The following is a 17,733-nucleotide window of genomic DNA, read 5'->3' as shown; positions in this document are numbered from 1 at the left end:
CGGCAGGAGCAAGGCTCCCTGGGGAGGAGCCACACGGAGGGAAATGAGGGCTTCCTCCAGCACCCTGGCTGACCACCACAGACACCCTGCTGCACTCTAACAAAGCACTTGCTTAATTAGCCCAGCCATATCTTCAAAAGGAAAGAGGTGCCAGAAGCAATGGTGCAACAGTGAGTTCCCTCAGCTGAACAGCTTCAGGTCCCACATGAACTGACACTGCCGCACACACACACAGACTCACAGTCCAGACCACAACCCAATCCACACAAAAACTGCAGAGCACAGTTTACTGGCAGTTAAGTACCCTGACTGAGACTTCCATCACTGATCAATCACCTAACAAATTCTTAAAGAGCAATTTCTCAACACAAACGCCCATCTTCTGGCAAGACTATCTGATACCCTTTGAGTCAGCAAGCAGTGGAGGCAACTGCACACTACAGGGCACAATCTTGGCATACTCCTTGCCTTCTCTGCACCCAAGAGGCCAGCACCCACCCTCATCTGCTTATCATCCCACCCCATCCTTCCATAAGCAGCTAAATTCTCCTCCTTGCAACATCACAGAGATCAGGATGCAGGAAATGGCAACCTGGGAACAGTTAAGGGGAGACAAGTCTTCAGAAGCCACTTGAGTTGCCATTTGCCAAGGGAGAACCTTTGCTTCTGCCCAGTGTTGAAACTACACAGCAGAAAGAAATTGTCTGGTGATGAGACTAAACTATATTCACCTGTGCAGGAAGCGAACACCCGACTGCAATTTTTGTGTTCCACTGAATTCCCTGTGTTTTGCAAAGCACATATCCTAAGCTGCTTTTTGAAGCACAGTTTGAAAGGGAAGTTCAGCTCACCCCACAGAGACATTTTTCTATCCATCCTATTTCAGCCTTGCCTGGAGCATACTGAGCTGGGAAGGGGCTCCAGGTGCTGCCTCTCCCTACCCTGGGTGGCTCCTGCTTCCCCAGGCCAGGCTGGGCTCAGCGCAGCCCCCGAGCTGATGCTGCAGTTCCATTCCTGCCTCGCTCAGGTTTGGCACCTACAGAGCACAACACAAGCGGGGATTCCAACAAGTGCTGTCCTGAGCACTGTGACTCAACCCACTGGCTGCTGGGAACAGAGGCTGTGTGTGCAGGTGGGGATGGCGGTGAGGCTGGCAGCGTTTTGGCAGCTCCCTGTGGACATTCCAGCAGCTGTCCCTGCCCCCAAACACAGCCTCCCCAGCTGCAGCAGCCTGCCCTGAAGGGCCTGGTTACCTATTAGTGCTGAGCTCCACTGCGCCGCACATCCACACAGACTTCTGCTTTGTCCAACCATTAACATGAAGTTTACATATTCTTGTCTTCCCAAAACATGTCAAAGGTTACAGAGTTCTCTCTGCTGAAGGAGAACCTCTACACAGTTTGTGTTCTCTTAGCTGCAGTTCACAGTGCCATTTCAGAGGACTCAGCTTATTTAGGTGGAACCAAGCTGTGGAACTGGAAGCCTACTATAGATCAAAACCCGGACTTCATCAACAGTGAACAAACCTCAATTCACCTCAGAATAGATGAAGGAAAACAGATGTATTTCCAGATTTAGCAGCCTATTATTAACATTTTGTTAGTTCTTTTGGAAAACCAAGTAATTTCAAAGACCCATTAAAGTACTGACATAAAGAAAACTTAAGTTCTCCCCCTGGATTAGTAAAATACCCTGGAGCTGGGAAGTTTAGAGAAGAGCTGTGACAGCAGAGAGAAAGAATGAGGGCCAAACACAGTGTCCCGAGCTGCTTACTCCCCCACAGGCAGGGTGAAATGCTGTAGGTTCAAAGGGTGATCCAGGAGACGCAGCTCAGCCAGCACCAGCTTCACTGACACAGAAGTGCTGTAAAACCAACCTGAACAAGCTTTGCAATACACATCTCTATGTTCTGAATGCACAGAAAAGAAAGCCACAGCAATCCAGCCTGGTGTAAGAAGGAAAGCTGCAGATGTCAACTTCCAACAGGACAAACAATCCCATGACACATGTAGCGTACGCATTAAGAGAACAGCCTGAAAATAACAATCGATGGGGGTATAAAATTAGAAAGTTGACTCGTGTAAATGAACAGACAAGTGTGAAAGGCACAACGGCTGGATCAATGCAAACCAATATTTGAACAGCTGTCACGCAGACCAGGAAGATTAAACACTTAACGTGTTTTTCCAAAGGTATACAAAAGCGTCTCCGAGTCAAGCACCCCGAGGCGGGCAGGTTCGTGCCCCTCGGCTGTGAGCCGCCCAGCCCGAGGGGGACGCCAGGCTGTCCCCCCGCAGGCACAGCACGGCCTCCGCCCCAGAGGCACCGAGAGCTGCACTTACCGCCGACCCCCGCGCCAAGAGCCCCGCCAGGCACCGCCGCTCGCCCGCCGCCTCCGCCCGCACACGCGGAAGTTCAGCAACGGCGGCAATAAATGACCATCGCCAAGGCAACGAGGGGAAAGGCCAGCGAGCTTGGGTTTCACCCGAGAGAGCTTCACCTGAGTCACGGTGGGGGAGTGTCGGTCGGGCTCAGTTTGGCTACTTTTTTCCCTTCTCTCTCTGTAGACACATTTTTGATTCCAACCCACGATAGGCGCCAGAGAGGTAAATTTCCACTAACTGCGAGGAGAGAAACCAGATCCCACTGGAATGTTACCTGCACATAGAAACTCTGTGAATCCAGTTTCATCCACTGAGCACCTCTAGTTTCATTATATCTCAAAGTTTGCAAAACACCAGATACTAAAAGATAACAGATCTTTAAGTCAGTGTTTTGATGGCAAAACAAATACAAATGGAAAAGACAACAAACCTTTAATTCAATGTTTAACTGTGGCACTTCTGGTTTCCTGAATGAAAACACACACAGAGCCCTGTGTGCTACACACTCACAATCACCCAAACACACACCGCTCAGAATTCTCCCCATTTGTGGGGGATAAATCAACCAGGATCTGCAGTTCCAAAGCCAAACCCACTGTGTGTCACCTGCTTAAAGGCCAGTGTTGGCCACAGCAAGCCTAGTAACCATGTTAGGCTTCTCCTAAATCTCCCAGCAACTGAAACCAGGTTCAGTGGCAGAAGAGTTGAACTCATTCTGACTTTGATTTGGTGGATTGAACCAATCCACTTATAGCTGAGTGAAAAAAAAGTGCTTCAGGAAGCTATTCCACATCACCCACCTGCATAGAGTATTCCCAAATTGGCTTATCCTGTTCTGAATAAGCACCTCCCTAACATCAAACAATGCTGGGCAGCCCAAGAGGGAGAATCCAAGTGGGGTGCCCTGTCTGGTGGGCTGTCACCATCACTCCCAGAAAAGGCAGCTGAGAGCACCCCAAGGAAACAGCTCCATCTCTGATCACAGTGACTTTCTAAAGGCCATAGCAACAGAATGTGGAAAGCCTCCCTGTAATTCCTGCAATATCTTACTAATCTTGAAATTGTCAGTGGCAATTTTGCCAACAGTGTTTGATAAAATCTCAGTTGTGCAATGCAAACAAAACCATGCACCAGGGCTATGACCCAAATCTCCACTCTCCTCCGCAAGTTCAGCACAGAAAACAAACTTAAAAGGTCACTTGGTTACAACTCATCTGGCTCAAGCATTAAAATCTCCTTTAAGCTTCACCACACTCCTCACCAAATCCAAGAGACATCAAACTGTGTCTTTCCCTACCCACAGAGTTCTCAACCCTCACTGCAGGATGCAATGTATTTGTAAAAACCCCATTATTTTCTCCACAGATCGCAAAATTAGAGCAACTAAACCTAAAAGCTTTTGCACAAAAGAAGGCTATGCAATTTGGATCATAAAGACCCTCCTGGCTGAAATGCATTGGTCAGTTCATGGGGCACACCTGGTCCTCCAGAGCACTCCTGGCCAAGCAAGGACTCTCACACGGAAGGAATCATAAGATGAAGCAAACACTGGTAAGTATTAAAAGAACTGCAGAATTTGGAGAACTGTGGCCTTCAAAAGCTGATGCAACAGAAAAATAGTAAATGTTTTACAATAGTGATTTAGGTCCTATTTCAGACCTCTAAAGAAAAGGAACTATATTCATGTTTTCCTTGGCTGGAATGGCACACTCAGCAGAAAAAAACACCAGGCAGAATTTCATCAAGGCACCAGTTTGTCTTAGAGGGACACTATAACGATGCTGCTCTTCCAAGGGGACAAACCAGATGAAAAGAGCACACAAAACTGGAATGAGCAAGTTGGAACTCAGACACCAGGAGTGGTGCATAGGGATCAAAGGTACCCACACATCAGTGACAGTGCATGGGACCAGGAGTCCAGACACCCAACCCAATGCCAAAAGCACACCATTAACAAACAGGCTCAAAACCACAGTGCTGCCCATCTGCATCCACACTGAACATTTACTGTGAATTTCAACAGAAAATTCCTAAAGAAAATCTGACAGAACTTCTTTTCCCTCCCTTTGGGGATACAAAAACCAAACTGATTAATTAAAAAATTAAGGTTTTATTTCAACAAGTACCCCACTTTCTGACATGCACAAACTACCATAAAACAAAGGAACAATGATTGTCTGTGTAGGATTTTGCCAGTGCCAGGGCAAAAGAACAGGACACTGGGATAAGAACAAGGCAGGTTGGTTAATTTCAAATCCTCATTATCCTCAGGTCAGGGCCCACACGGGTCCATTACTTTCCAGCAGTACTTCAAAACTTACTAAGCAAAAGAGAATCACTAAAAAGCCATGTCCCCAGTGGATGTGTGACAACCCCGTCCAGTAACAAGAAAGGGTCTGAATTCCCAATTAGCAGCCTGCAGCAAGGACTCACAGAAGGACCTGACAGGAGGACTTGCTTTCAAAGCAGCTGCTCTAGAACAACACAAAGGTTTTAACCTTTCACTAAATGAACCTCTGACATATTTATACTTTAAATATTTTTAAAGAAACATTAAACATCTTGAATTGGTATTTTTTTGATCTCATGAAATGCACTAGGCCCTAAACATTCAAGCTTTTTAAAAGTGAAAAATTATGCCTTACACTTAATAATCTCCATTTTTTTCCTGTGTGAAATAGCACACAAATCCAGTGGAACGCTGTATTTTAGACAATCAGTTCCCACAAAAATCCACCAATGTATCCAACAGCCTCCCTCAGTGCTCGGCAGACACAGCCGCTCCCCGCCCGAATTCAGCAGCGATGTCACTCTGGTTAATGCCATTCCCAGCTCGGGGCCAGGCCGGGCGGGGCTTGGAGCAACCTGGGCCAGTGGAAGGTGCGGCAGAGCACGCAAAGCTCCTGTGTCAAACAGGGCAAGTGGAGCTGCATTCACTCCCCTAGCCCAGCTAGTTGCCAACGGATTACACAAACATGTTTATGTAACCACAATCTATACTCTTGTTAGATATTTAATGATTCCAGACCATAAACCACCAGTGGCTGCACTGTTTAATGACAAAACACACATTCAATAAAACCGTAATCCAACAATAAACTGTGATTGGAGGCTCATTTCTAACCCAGATAACTGCAGGGATCGATTCCACAGCACACACCCACAGCCCAGAGCCGCACCACTGGCTGCTTCACCTGGAGAAAAACGGGACAGGGAGCTCCTTAAACAGGCTTTGCTGGAAAAAGCTTGAGAGAAGGAAAACTATGCCAACCGACATGAAAATGCCAGTGTCACTCTTAAAACCTGAAACAGCTCTGAGATTCAGTCTCAAAAGACACAAGGCTCAGGTACCCTGGGTGACGACACTCAGCCAGGCTGGGAGAAGTGTTTGCCAGAGGGAAGAGCTGGCTGCGATTACTTTGGGACACCAGAACCCACAAGTCACCTCTCCTAACAGCCCATGGAGTGTCTGATGTGAGGCAGCGCTCTTGTTACTGCTCCACGGAGGCTGGAGAAACGCATTTACTTGTGCCTCAATGGGCAAAGGGTGCTGGGGGCAGAAGCAGAGAGGCTAAAGGAGGGGGGTTGCTCAGACTGGAGAAGGCAGAAACTCCTAATTCCTATGGATCACAGCCTGACATCTGCAACGAATTCAGCCTGTACTTTTCACTTTTTAGCTATTGTAATAGCTTACCTGCGGTAGCTTTAGCTCAGAGCAGAAGTTGGGAATGTCAATTTTCAGAGACACTTCATTTTCTGACACAGTTTGTTTTGTTGCATGAATCATCCTATTATCCAACCAGAAATTAAATTAGATCTTCCAGCTCTTGGCTGCAGTTAATTATTAATGTTACTGTATGAGTTTCCAACCTCCCCTGGTGAAAAAATTCTTCCAAACACATTAACATTTCAGCGAGTGGTGTTGTCAGTCACTCCAGCAGTTCACTCCTTTGGCTTCTCTTCTTCATCTTGATTAAGTTTCTTTTTCCAAAAGAATAACAAGTCAAAGCCTCTAGCAATACCTCTTGTCCATTAAGGCTTTGCTCCCCAAGAATTTTGGGGAAGAATCACTCGATTACAGCCTCTGCCCCCCCGTACAGATTAGGGGACAAAAATCAGTCACCTAAACCAGTGAAAAGGCCAAGTCAATAGGGAAGGGATCTGTTCCCACCAGAAACATCTCGTGTCAGGCTTTTGGATCCTGGTTGTAGTCCTGGTGTTTCCAACCTACTTGCACACTATGTTCTACCACCTCCTTCTACCTCTTCCTTTCCTGCTCCATTTTTATTACAGCAGCCCTTGACAAAGCTTTGACTCTTTTTGTTCATTATAAGTATTTATTTGTCATATAAATGGATAGCCTAGGGCTAGCAGGCTCTTCCATCTGAGAACTGGTGTCTCACAAAGAACAGGAAAACTGTTCAGTTACTAATCCAGGCTTAAGGCTGACTAGATTTTGGCAACTGAGCAGGAGCAAGCACAGCCCCTCGTGGCTGGAAAGACAAATATGCCCAATGCAGGAGACTGAGTAATTCTGCTGCAGAAGCTCTCTCCTATATATACATGCATTGAAGGTGCTTTTGAAGAGGAAAAGTAGGCACTATCTTAATTTAAAGGCATTTTCTTCTTTTAATGGAATATGCTTGGTCTTTCACACACTGTAAAAGAGCAAACTCTAAAGTAAAACAAATACAGTGATAGCGATATTGAGTGCTTTTTCGGTTTGTATCTGCTTATATATTGATGTGGAAGGCTTGGAAGTGTTTCAGGGAGGGCTGGAGTGTTGCTTGCATTGGTTGTTGGATTTGGGGCGGCCATTTGTTTTGGGGGTTTTTGTTTTATGGTTTATATAATTGCTTATATTAATTGTTTATGGGAAATTCCTTCAAAATTTGTGAAATTCTATCAATAAATGGATTGTTGACAGACCAAGCTCAGAGGTTAGCTCAGTCACTTGTTCCCAAAATGGTACTTGACACTGACTAGACTCATTAAAATAGAAAAAAAAACACTCATTAAAATATTCAGCCACTCATTATCTAAAACAAAGGCTGCACTTTGTGTCCTGCCAGGCACTCTGGATGCAAACTGGGGCTCGATGCCCCAAACAAAAGGCACATTGAGAATCCATGTTTTGCAGAAGCGCTGCAATAGGGTCAGTCATTCAGCATCCCAGAGCAGGCCCTTGTCCCGGGGAAGCACAGATGCATGTTCCCCAAAGAGGCAGAACAGGACGGGAGCAGAGGGCTTAGCAATGCTGAATTCCTCAGGCAACTTACAGCCAGTGGCTCGGCTTCCACAGCAACCAGCTGTGTAAAGAAACTGTTGCTTCTACCTGCTTATTCCTGACCCTGTATCACATTGCTACCTGCAGAGATGATGAGGTACACACAGGGCTGATTGCTCCTGACACCACAAGGACTTTGAGAGGGCTCAGTCAACAACTTGGGAATAAAGAATAGGATTTTTCTTCCAAGAACACAAATGCATATTACAGTGACTGAAGTACAGTCTGACTGAAGTACACTGAAAGGCTCTTGGGGTCACACAAATTAACACAAGTCTGAAGAACAAACTCAGTTTCCTCCAGGCAGGTTTAAATGAAGTCACACCCCCCTCTAGAAATAACAAGATGATCTACACAAAGTCCAAATCTGCTGCTAAATGGTGACCGTGCTGTACAAAGCAAAGGGAGAAAACCAGCCTGGAGCTGCAGAGCCCAAACTGCAATGGCACAGAACTGCTTCCTTTAACAGGCTCCCACTGCAGATAGGCTGAGGCTCCACACCAACAAACAACCTAACATTCCATGAGATGGTATTTGTCCTGCATGCAAGCCCATACTGCAGCTGCTTATACTGAACACAGCAAAATCTGCTCCAAAGATCAGAAAACAAAAATGCTGGGAAGGAACTTGTGACACTAAGAAAAGTGCTAAAGTGGTCAGTGAAAAAACCGAAGTTGCCAGGCACAGCAACACCCTGAGGGCAACTAAATCAAACCACACACCCACACCGGGGTCAGCAGTTTGGTTTGTGAAGACTTAGTCTGTGTTAAAGCACAAGACCCAAAATATGAATGAGGGAGGCTTTTTTCTAAAAAAAAAATGACACAAGTAGGCACATATGAGAAGGTGACCACAGGACTTGAAAACACACTAGCTACGAACTCCAGCATCTTAACTCTGCAAACTTTGAGGCCAGTCACTATCAGTTGTGAAGGGCCCATGGTTTCAACAGCTTCCAAAGGCGCTCTTGTCAGGATCTTGCATGAGGAGCATGCAGGAACATGGTGACAAATGACCTGGCAGGTAATCCACACCCTGCCTGTTAACCATTTAGCACAGTCCAGTTTACAATGTTTGACTTTCAAACTACAACAGAAACTAGTTAAGACAAAACCAAAACCTGACTGCAACTTGATTTGGCGCAACCTCTAGTACAGCTGCAGGATATCCCTGGAAAAAACAACTCTGACCTTGCTCCCAGCCTGGTCAGACCTGCCCAGCACAGCACCCACAGGACAGGGGCGTCTGCTGGCCTTTGCTGCAACCACCTGTCCCATTCTGGGGTTCCAGAGTGCCACAGCCACCACCCTTGGGATGCAGCTGCCCTAAAACAGGAATAAGTAAAATCTCAGCCTCAACACAGGGGAGGAAAATGTAACATGTTCTTTATCATGCTAATCAGAACACAGAATGAGAAGGCAGCTTCTGGATAAGAGAGGTAACAGAAGCATCAGGATAATTCACTTTGTAGGAAAAAGAAAATTTGGAAAAAATATCTATAGTGCTACCTTAAAAAGAGAACAATCCATCCAGGTTCACTGCCCCTTATGTCTCCTAAAGGCCCACATCCAGCTCTGGTTTCCAGACCTTCAGCCAGCCTCCCTGATGGCCAGGGGAAGCCTGTCTCTGTTCCTGCCCAGCTCTCAGGTCGCTGCACCTCCAGGGAGAACCCAGCAGCACTGCTGGAATCCTGATGCCACAGCCAGAGAGCAGCTTCTGAGGAAGGAAAACACACCTCTGGCACTCTCAGGCTACCCGTGCCATGGGAATAGCTAGTTTTCCACGACAATGCTCTCGTCTCCTACAAGCCTCTTAGCAGCATGACTGGTAGGAGAGGATGAGCCCCAGAAGTGTGGGCGAGAAACAGCACCGGAGCCAGCCGAGGCAAGGACGGCGCAGGAGAAACCAGCCCTCCTGCCGGGCTGCAGCGGCCAGGAGGCGCTGCCGACAGAGAAGGCAGGAAGCAAGATTCATCCCACTCACTGCACGCCCAAGGCGCCCTGCTCCAACAGCAGGGACGGCAAGTCATCAGCACGGACACTGGCAGGATCCCGGCGTGTCACCGCATTGCTGGAGACAGCCTACCCTGCCCGGGAAAACCACACTGCAAGGCTCCCTCCCACAGGGAACAGAAAGGAGAAGTGCCTCCTCGGGCCACGGTAGCAAGAGTGGTGCTATTCACACACAGTCCAGGCCAGGCAGGCACAGGAATATACCTGACCCTGAGGACTCAATGTTTTTCTACAGACGCTGGAAATAAGGAATAAAATAGTAAATTACCAAACTTGACCAGATGGGCCTGAAACAAACCAAACAGCCAGCAAGGATAAATGCAGAGGTCTTTCTGGTACCCACCCAAATGTGTGCCTCCAGCACTTATCCTACTGAAACAAGCGCAGGCTGTGCAAGGAACGTGCCTCTCACTGTGGCACACAGCACCTAAGCTGCCCAACTCACCACTCCTTGGATAGGGCAGCTCTCCATCTCAAGCATCCACCCACCCAGTGGGACAGGTGTAAACTTTAGCACTAAGACTGCCTTTTAACAAAGGAGTGGGGGGAAGGCACATATGAAGATACCAAGTGAGGCAGGGAGGTGATCCTGCAGCCCTGAACTCTAAACAGTGACACCATTCCCTCAGCTATAAAATGGAGCTGCATCTACACCACTGCTGTATGCTCTCAGTTCACTAAAGCAAGGCCTGTCCAAGACAGAGCATTTTCAAGTTCTTTCAGCTCAACTGTTACAAACAATAGCCAATATTTTATAATACCTCGAACATCACTGTACCAAGAGAAGAGGTTAAAGAAGCACATCCATTGCTCATTGCTGCACAGCAAAGCTGTTGCTTTGTTCATGAGGCTGAATCAGCACAAGCACAAAGCCCAAACTCACAGTTTTGTCCACTCACCACTTCTCCCTCTTGCCACTCCCTTCACCACAAACAGCAGGAATGGTCAACTCAAGAAATATTTAAAGAAAGGTTAAAAACTCCACTTATTTGTTAGAGAATTCATCTATTTAACATTCTGCTTTTACGCAAACTTGTCAGAGACTTAATCGGGGTCAGGATTCTAGCCAAAGCTCTGGATTCAGGAGACCTACACAGCCAATGTCACAGCTCACAGCCACCAAAGAGCAGGTGCCCTACCCTCCCTTCACACACACCCTCCACCACCACCACCCCAGCTGCTCGTGCCACATACCTCTGACTTCCACCACCTTTCCAGAAGTTACTGCAATCCAACAGCCCTGCAAAGACATGGGACACTGTCTACAGGTGGTCCCAGGGTGTACGAGAGAAAGCCACATCTCTTTCAGCAGTGCAAATCCACTGATTTGGGTGGGCTTGCTCCAGAAGCCATCAGCCTCGACTTCTTCTCCTCAGGTACAAGGTGGAGGTGCAAGTAAACTGCCCTGGGATCAACCACTGACACCAGCACCAGGTGAAGGTCCTCAGCACATAATAAGCACCAGCTGAAGGTCCTCAGCACATAATAAGCACCAGCTGAAGGTCCTCAGCACCTAGCAAGCACCAGCTGAAGGTCCTCCGCACATAATAAGCACAGTACCAGGTGAAGGTCCTTAGCATATATTAAATACCAGCACCATCTGAAGGTCCTTACCACATAATAAGCACCAGGTGAAGGTCCTCAGCACATAATAAGCACAGCACCAGCTGAAGGTCCTTAGCATATATTAAATACCAGCACCAGCTGAAGGTCCTTAGCACATAACAAGCACCAGCTGAAGGTCCTTAGCACATATCAAGCACAGCACCAGCTCAAAGTCCTTAGCATATAATATTAAATATATAATATTAAATACCATATAATATTAAATATATAATATTAAACACCAGCAGCAGCTGAAGGTCATTAGCACATAATAAGCACCAGTTGAAGGTCCTTAGCACATACAAGTCCAGCCTAGAAGCTGCAGGGGTGAATTCTTCCCACAAAATCCTAAGATGTAACACCAATTCCCTTCTGACAGATAAGCTCATTCAGCACTCATAGCATGCCTGGTGATATTTTCAAAACAAACCACACAAAATCCCGTCAGAAATCTGTTAACCGTACCTCCGAGCGCAAGCTGTGCCCCGAGGGTGAGGTGCCTGCTCCTCAACAGGTGCGGGGTCACAGTCCATGTTTGCTTCCCAGGAAAATGGCCTCTGTGAGGAGCAGAGGAGAACCTCGCGTTCCCATTTCTTATTACACAGCGCCCTCCAGCGGCCCGCCCTTCACATGACACCCAAGGAACGCTTATCCCCCTTCCCTAAGGCAGCAGCGGAACCACGGGCTGCACTACCGACACACCACCCTCAGAGGACAGGACAACAGCCAGGCGAGACAGGGCATCTCTGAATGGGGGTATAGCCTAAACTAACATTCCTCAGACCCTCATATTACTACAAGCCTCCTTCAATGTCTTTACATGAATTTTATAATAAAACTAGAATTTACTTAGTGTCAGCACTAGTGACCAAAACATGCCGATAACTCATCAAAAGCTGGTTTAAAATGCAGGCTGTTATAAAAATCTATTGACCTCCTGAGAACCACAGCCTATTTTGATATTCTGCCACACAAGAAGATATGCAAGCCCTGTCATTTATGAAATGCTTCCTTACCTAGACTTTTTAATCATCATTTAAGGTTTACATGCTAGCCCTGAAGCCAGTGCACTTAGAGTCTATAAAAACAATTTGGGGTCAATAAAAAAGTCACTATTCTGAATTGCTTATGCCTAAGACACTGTCAGAGCTGTAACCAAGGGAGGCCCCTCTCACACTCAGAAGGCACAGTGAAGCTTTTATGTAACTGGAATATTCAGAGCAGAAACAACAGAGCTCTCATTTAAAGGGTCTGTGTTCAGTGGTGGTGACAAAGGGCGCATCTTCTCAAGGAACTCAAGGGTTTTTTCACATAAAGCCTCCAGGTTTCAGGAACACAGTGGGCTGGGCTGGAGCTCATGGGGCCAGGGGCGCATCCCTGGGCACACAGGCCCCCCCACGCTGCCCCTTTCCACCTCACAGCCGAGGAGCCACAGCCACCCACAAGCTGCTTCTGCAGCACATCAGTGCCCTGGTCCTTCATCCAGCACTCTTCCAGGGCCACAGCACCCTGAGCTCCAGTGCTGCTCCAGGAGCTGAGCTGGGAATGAAGGGACATAACTCTGGAACCCCTCCCCAGCACCTGTCCTGGCAGGGGCTCTGTGGGCACAGCCTGGGCTCAGGAAACATCTCTGGCCGTGCCAGCACAGCGCAGAAGCTGGGTGAGCTGCAAGGTACAGCCTCACCACGAGACCACACAACAGGAAACGTCACCCAAAATCTAACTGCAACCATCTACAACACTGACACTGCCCAAACAACTCAGCATTGACATTACTTCCAAAGCTGATGGTTTGCTTCAAATGCAAAGCAGAGAGATCCGGGCCTGAACTCCCACATGTCACTGCTGCCACCAAGTCCAGGGAGGGAGGGAAAATCGCAGCCCTTTTCCTTCCCAGTAAATCCTGCTGATAATGAGCAATAACACCTTCTTGGGGCCTTTGCAGCCCCATCTCATGGGTCTGCTAACATGATACTCGAGTACTGGGAAAGAGACACCCTCAAGGGAGATCATTCCAGAGCAACAAATCCATCAGGAACATGTAAACACGAGGCACAAAAGCCAACCTCCCACATGCCTCAGTCTGAAACAGTTTGCAGACAGTTTACCCGTCACAGCATGAGCTGCATTTCACCACAGCACCACTGCAGCAAATCCTGGCTTACTCCTTACCTTGATGCCAGATCCAGTACAGGTGAGCCTGTGCTTTCCTGTCCATAGGACTGTTTCCATCATACTCAGAGCTGGGTTTGTTTCCCTTTCCCCAAAGTGTGCCTCAGTAAAGCAAAGCACCACACAGGCTCCTGAGGTCCTGAAATCCTTTAGGATTCACTCTTCAGGCACAAGGCTTTGCCCAGCACAGCACACCAGAACAGGGATGAAAGGTTAGGCTACAGTGACTACACACAGAATTATTTATCTTGAGGCATATGGGATTGTATCTCGCACATTGAGATATTTTCAGGAACATAAGATCCTTTTGACAAATTCTAAGGCATAACAAAATGTCATCTCAGTAGGAAGCTTCTAATTCCAATTGACTCAATCACAAGTCACAGAAGTTGAACAGAACTTAAAAAGAGGTTCATATGTGAAACTGCTCTCTGCAGTTCCAGCAAGAATGCTGGAACTGCGGAGAGCAGTTTCACATATGAACCTCTTTTCCTCCTAATATTTTAAAGTATAAAAAGACAGTCTTCAAGGATCTTTTTTCTAAAGTTCCATTTTTTATTAAAGCAAACAAGTTCCAAGGAGCTGCAAGTTTTGCTTCCACCCAAGGACACTAAGAAAAGCAAAATGTTTGTGGATTTGTGTGGGCAACATCTGACTCTCAAGAAACCCAAACTGAAACAAACAAGAGGTGCACTTCATTCACAAATATTTTCCACTACAAAGAGCTATAAGTTTTTATATACACTGATATTTAGAGATTGCATGAGAGTACCTAAGCTTCCAGAGCCCGTATAAATACTATTTCGCAGAATCACAAAGAGGCTGAGGTTGGCACAAGCCTCTGAAGGTCACCTGGCCCACCCTGGCTTAAGCCAGAGCTGGCTGCCCAGGCCTGTGTCCCAATGGTCCCAAACAGTCCCATGCATTGAACTCCCAACAGCCTCTGAGCAGCCTGGCCCAGTGCTGAGGTCATCCCGACAGCGAAAAATTGGCAGGGTATGAATCTGATTTACAACTCATTTTAACTAATTAATATAAAACACTTTACAGTTCAGGTTTACAAGGAGGCTGATCTATGAACACAACATCATCTGCCATGAAAAACTGCAACGGTTGGCTCATCCCCTGTGAGTCAGTGATCCCCAAATCCCCAAAGGCCTGGTGTTCCAACACCTGTCAGAGTGCTTGGGCAAAAGGGAACCACATTGGCATGGAAGGCAGCCCGTGCGCAGGGATGAGTGCAGGCCCACAGTGTGCAGACACGCCGGCACACGCAGCCGGGCCTGCTCCACGCCTAGCACACACACCAGCTGTGCAGCGGGAGGGAAGCCTGTGCCTCTGGTCTGCAGGAGAGATTGCTGCTTCTCTCTCTGGAGAGCCACTCTGCGAGTCCGGCTCGCATGTAAATCACTGCATTTTCCAATCAGCAAATGTGCCAGCAGTGGAAGCATTGCACAAGGCCAACTCAACGCCCTCCAAAACCCATCTACAACAGATCTGCAAACTGCACTTCAAACCCAGGCAGGAACAAAGGAAATGAATAGGCTGAATATGTCCACGTATGTAACTCAGCCTATCACAGCTCTCTCACAGCTAATAGAGCTCTGCTTTCCAAAAAATGATGAGCCAAGTCCAGGCCAATGCTAGAGGAAGTCATTACCCACAGGCCAGCGTGCAAAGAGCTGTGAGCACACCTTCCTCAGCCCACCTGAGCTTTACCTTCACTAGAGCTTTCATGCAGACATCTTCCTGAGAGAGACCATCCTCCCCTCCCTCCATGCTCTCCTCTGCCCATTACTAGAGACTCAACAGTGGGTCAGGCTCTCAGGGTCATGAAACTACAGCCCAACAGGCTCTAAGTATCACCTGCACCCTTCTCCATGCCACCCCTCCCTCAGACCCTTTTCCCTCTTTCTTCCATCCTATTTCCATTTGTGGACTCCCACTGTAGTTTTAGATGGTCACTGCTCTTCCTGAGAAGTGTCCAGCATCAGCAGATGCACAGCAAAGCCGGAGACAAAGCACAGTCTGCTGTCCCTCAGGCAGTGTGGCTGTGGTCATCACTGCAGCTGTGATATTGGTCACTGCTGAGAGACCAAAGCCTTTCTTTTCTCAGCAGCTCCTTTTCTAACAGCTTGGTTTTACCTCGGGAGGTAAAACCACATCTCCCTGCCCACTGCTCCACAGGCCAAGTCCCCAGCATCTGCTGGGGCTGAGCATCATGGTAGGAACAGCCCCTGCTGTCCCAAGATCCCTCCACCTCCAAGCCAAGGTGAGAGCAGCCAGCAGATTTCTCCCTGTATCCATTTCTCTTTAGCATTCTGTGCAAGTACCAGCATATGTCGAGGCAGGAGGCAGGGACAAAAGACACAGCCAAGCGCACGCACAACAGAAAAGGCAGCAGCCCAATTCCAGCGAGATGTTCTCAGCCACCTCCCTGGGACCTGGCAGGGTGGCTCCAGGTTTCCCTTTTCCTCACAGAGCACACTTGCTAATATAAGCACAAAAGCACCTCCGACCAAATGTCTTGGAATGCCCATGCTGGGCCAGCAAACCCCACTGCCTTTAGCTGTTTCCTAAGCGTGTGCAAACCCCCCAGCAGCAGCAGGCAAGATCACCAGAGGCCCTCTGGAGCCCAGGACCGGACAGGATTACCGCAGGGCAGCCCCGGAGCAAGCAGGGCCCTGCAGATGGCCCAGCAGTGGGCCCAGCTACCTGCAGCGTGAGGCAATGCACCGGAGCCGGCCCAAAGCTGCTCGGGGACTGGTGCCAGCCACCGCTGTGCTCACGCTAAGGCTTATGGAAACAGCCCAGGGAGGAGAAGGTTCTCCTCTGCCGTTGTGCTCGCTATCTACATCACCCAATGCTCCTGCAACGCCCTCTCCTCTCCCCTACCTTCACACACACGCAGAGCATTTGCAATCACTCTGCTCTCAGCTTTATAATTTAACAACAACAGAATGACACCCCCCCCTTACCAAAACACCCACTCCTGCCCAGGAACCTCCTTCCCAATGAGAATTAAACATTACAGTCATCCAGACCCGGTGCCGCTGAAATATACCAGGTAAGAAACACTGCCAGTTTCACAAGGCAGAGGATGTTTTTAATGTTTCTTCTACACTACAGACAGACTGACACATCAGCCGTTGTGTTCAGCCGCACAAAACCGGAAGCAATGCTGTTATAATTACTATTCACGCCTGTAAAAATAAAAGATATACATGCGTTCCTAACAGCCGATACCCCGAAACCACAGCCCATAATGCAGCCTTGTCCATTGCTGATGCTCTATGACACTGGCTCCTAAGAAAAGGAGCACCTGACCAAGGCAATGAAACAAAAAGGGCATTAAGTAAGATTTTTAACATTCACCTAAAGTAAACTGGACTATTCTCCTAATGCCTGTATGATTTGTTTGATTCTGCAGAAGACATCGGCTGATAAAGCCGGCACACGGTGATTAGTTATCGCGGGTCCTACCCCGCTTATCAGCTCCATCTGCATTGGGGCCAGGCTGTGTCTGACACAGTACCCGGCGCACCGGCCCGGCGGCTGCTCCGCTCGGGCCCCGCGGCCGCTCCCCTGGGGACACCGGCAGTGCTGCGGGGAGGAGGCGGAGAGGGGCGGCCGCCCCCGCCCGCAGCACGGCCGGCCGCGGCTCTTTGTTCGCCGCCGGCCCCACCGATGCACCCGCGGGCTCTGGGCGGCCGCACCTGCCTGGGGTGCGGGCAGCGCTGCCCGACCCGGGCCGCCCCCGGGCAAGTGGCCGCTGCGGGAGGGGCGCGAAGCCCTGAGGGGCGGGTAACGCTTGCCCTCCCGGACCGACCATCGACCTTCGCCCAGCTTCCGAACCTCAGCCATGGCTCCCGCCGACGGGGCCCCGGCACACCCCAACTCAGCCCGTCCGCGCCGACCCACCTCGTCCTCCGAGAGCCCGTACACCGGTTCCGTCGCCGCGGTCGCCATGGAGCCGCTCCCGGGCCCGCCGAGCCGCCCGCGCTGCCGCCGCCTTCTCCTGCTGCTGCCGCTGGCCCGCGGGCGGCGGAAGACGCCGGGAGCCGAGCCCGGCGGAAAGGGGCCGGGGGCGGGGCCGCCGGGGGCCGCCCGCGCTGCCGCCGCCGCCGCCGCGGGCCGGGGCTGAGCGCGGCCGCAGGCACGGGGAGCGCCGGCGGGGCGGGGAGAGCGCCGGGCCGGCCCAACAGCGGCGGGCGGGGCGCGGCACAAAGCGCGGGAGGGGCCCCGCTCCGCTCCCGCACCGCCCTGAGGGATG

The 17,733-nt window shown here is 49.3% G+C and overlaps 1 protein-coding gene across 3 annotated transcripts in view; it reads right to left on the bottom strand.

Moving 5' to 3' along the window:
* The window catches only part of NEDD4L (NEDD4 like E3 ubiquitin protein ligase), a 77,534-nt gene extending 60,002 nt beyond the window's left edge, over window positions 1-17,532 (bottom strand). Inside the window, exon 1 of one of the 3 annotated variants that reach the window (XM_059491931.1) lies at window positions 17,382-17,532. In XM_059491931.1, the coding sequence (XP_059347914.1) occupies window positions 17,382-17,429 (48 nt within the window). In that variant the 5' untranslated portion in view covers window positions 17,430-17,532. The remainder of the gene's footprint in view (window positions 1-17,381) is intronic. The other 2 variants (XM_059491932.1, XM_059491934.1) reach the window with 2 other exon arrangements.
* Window positions 17,533-17,733: the final 201 nt, after the last annotated feature.

This window comes from Ammospiza nelsoni, chromosome Z (genome assembly GCF_027579445.1).
Source record: "Ammospiza nelsoni isolate bAmmNel1 chromosome Z, bAmmNel1.pri, whole genome shotgun sequence".
In the NCBI taxonomy this organism is placed as follows: domain Eukaryota; kingdom Metazoa; phylum Chordata; class Aves; order Passeriformes; family Passerellidae; genus Ammospiza; species Ammospiza nelsoni.
The sequence above is the reverse complement of the archived record's forward strand: the minus strand, read 5'-3'. Positions and strand labels throughout refer to the sequence as shown.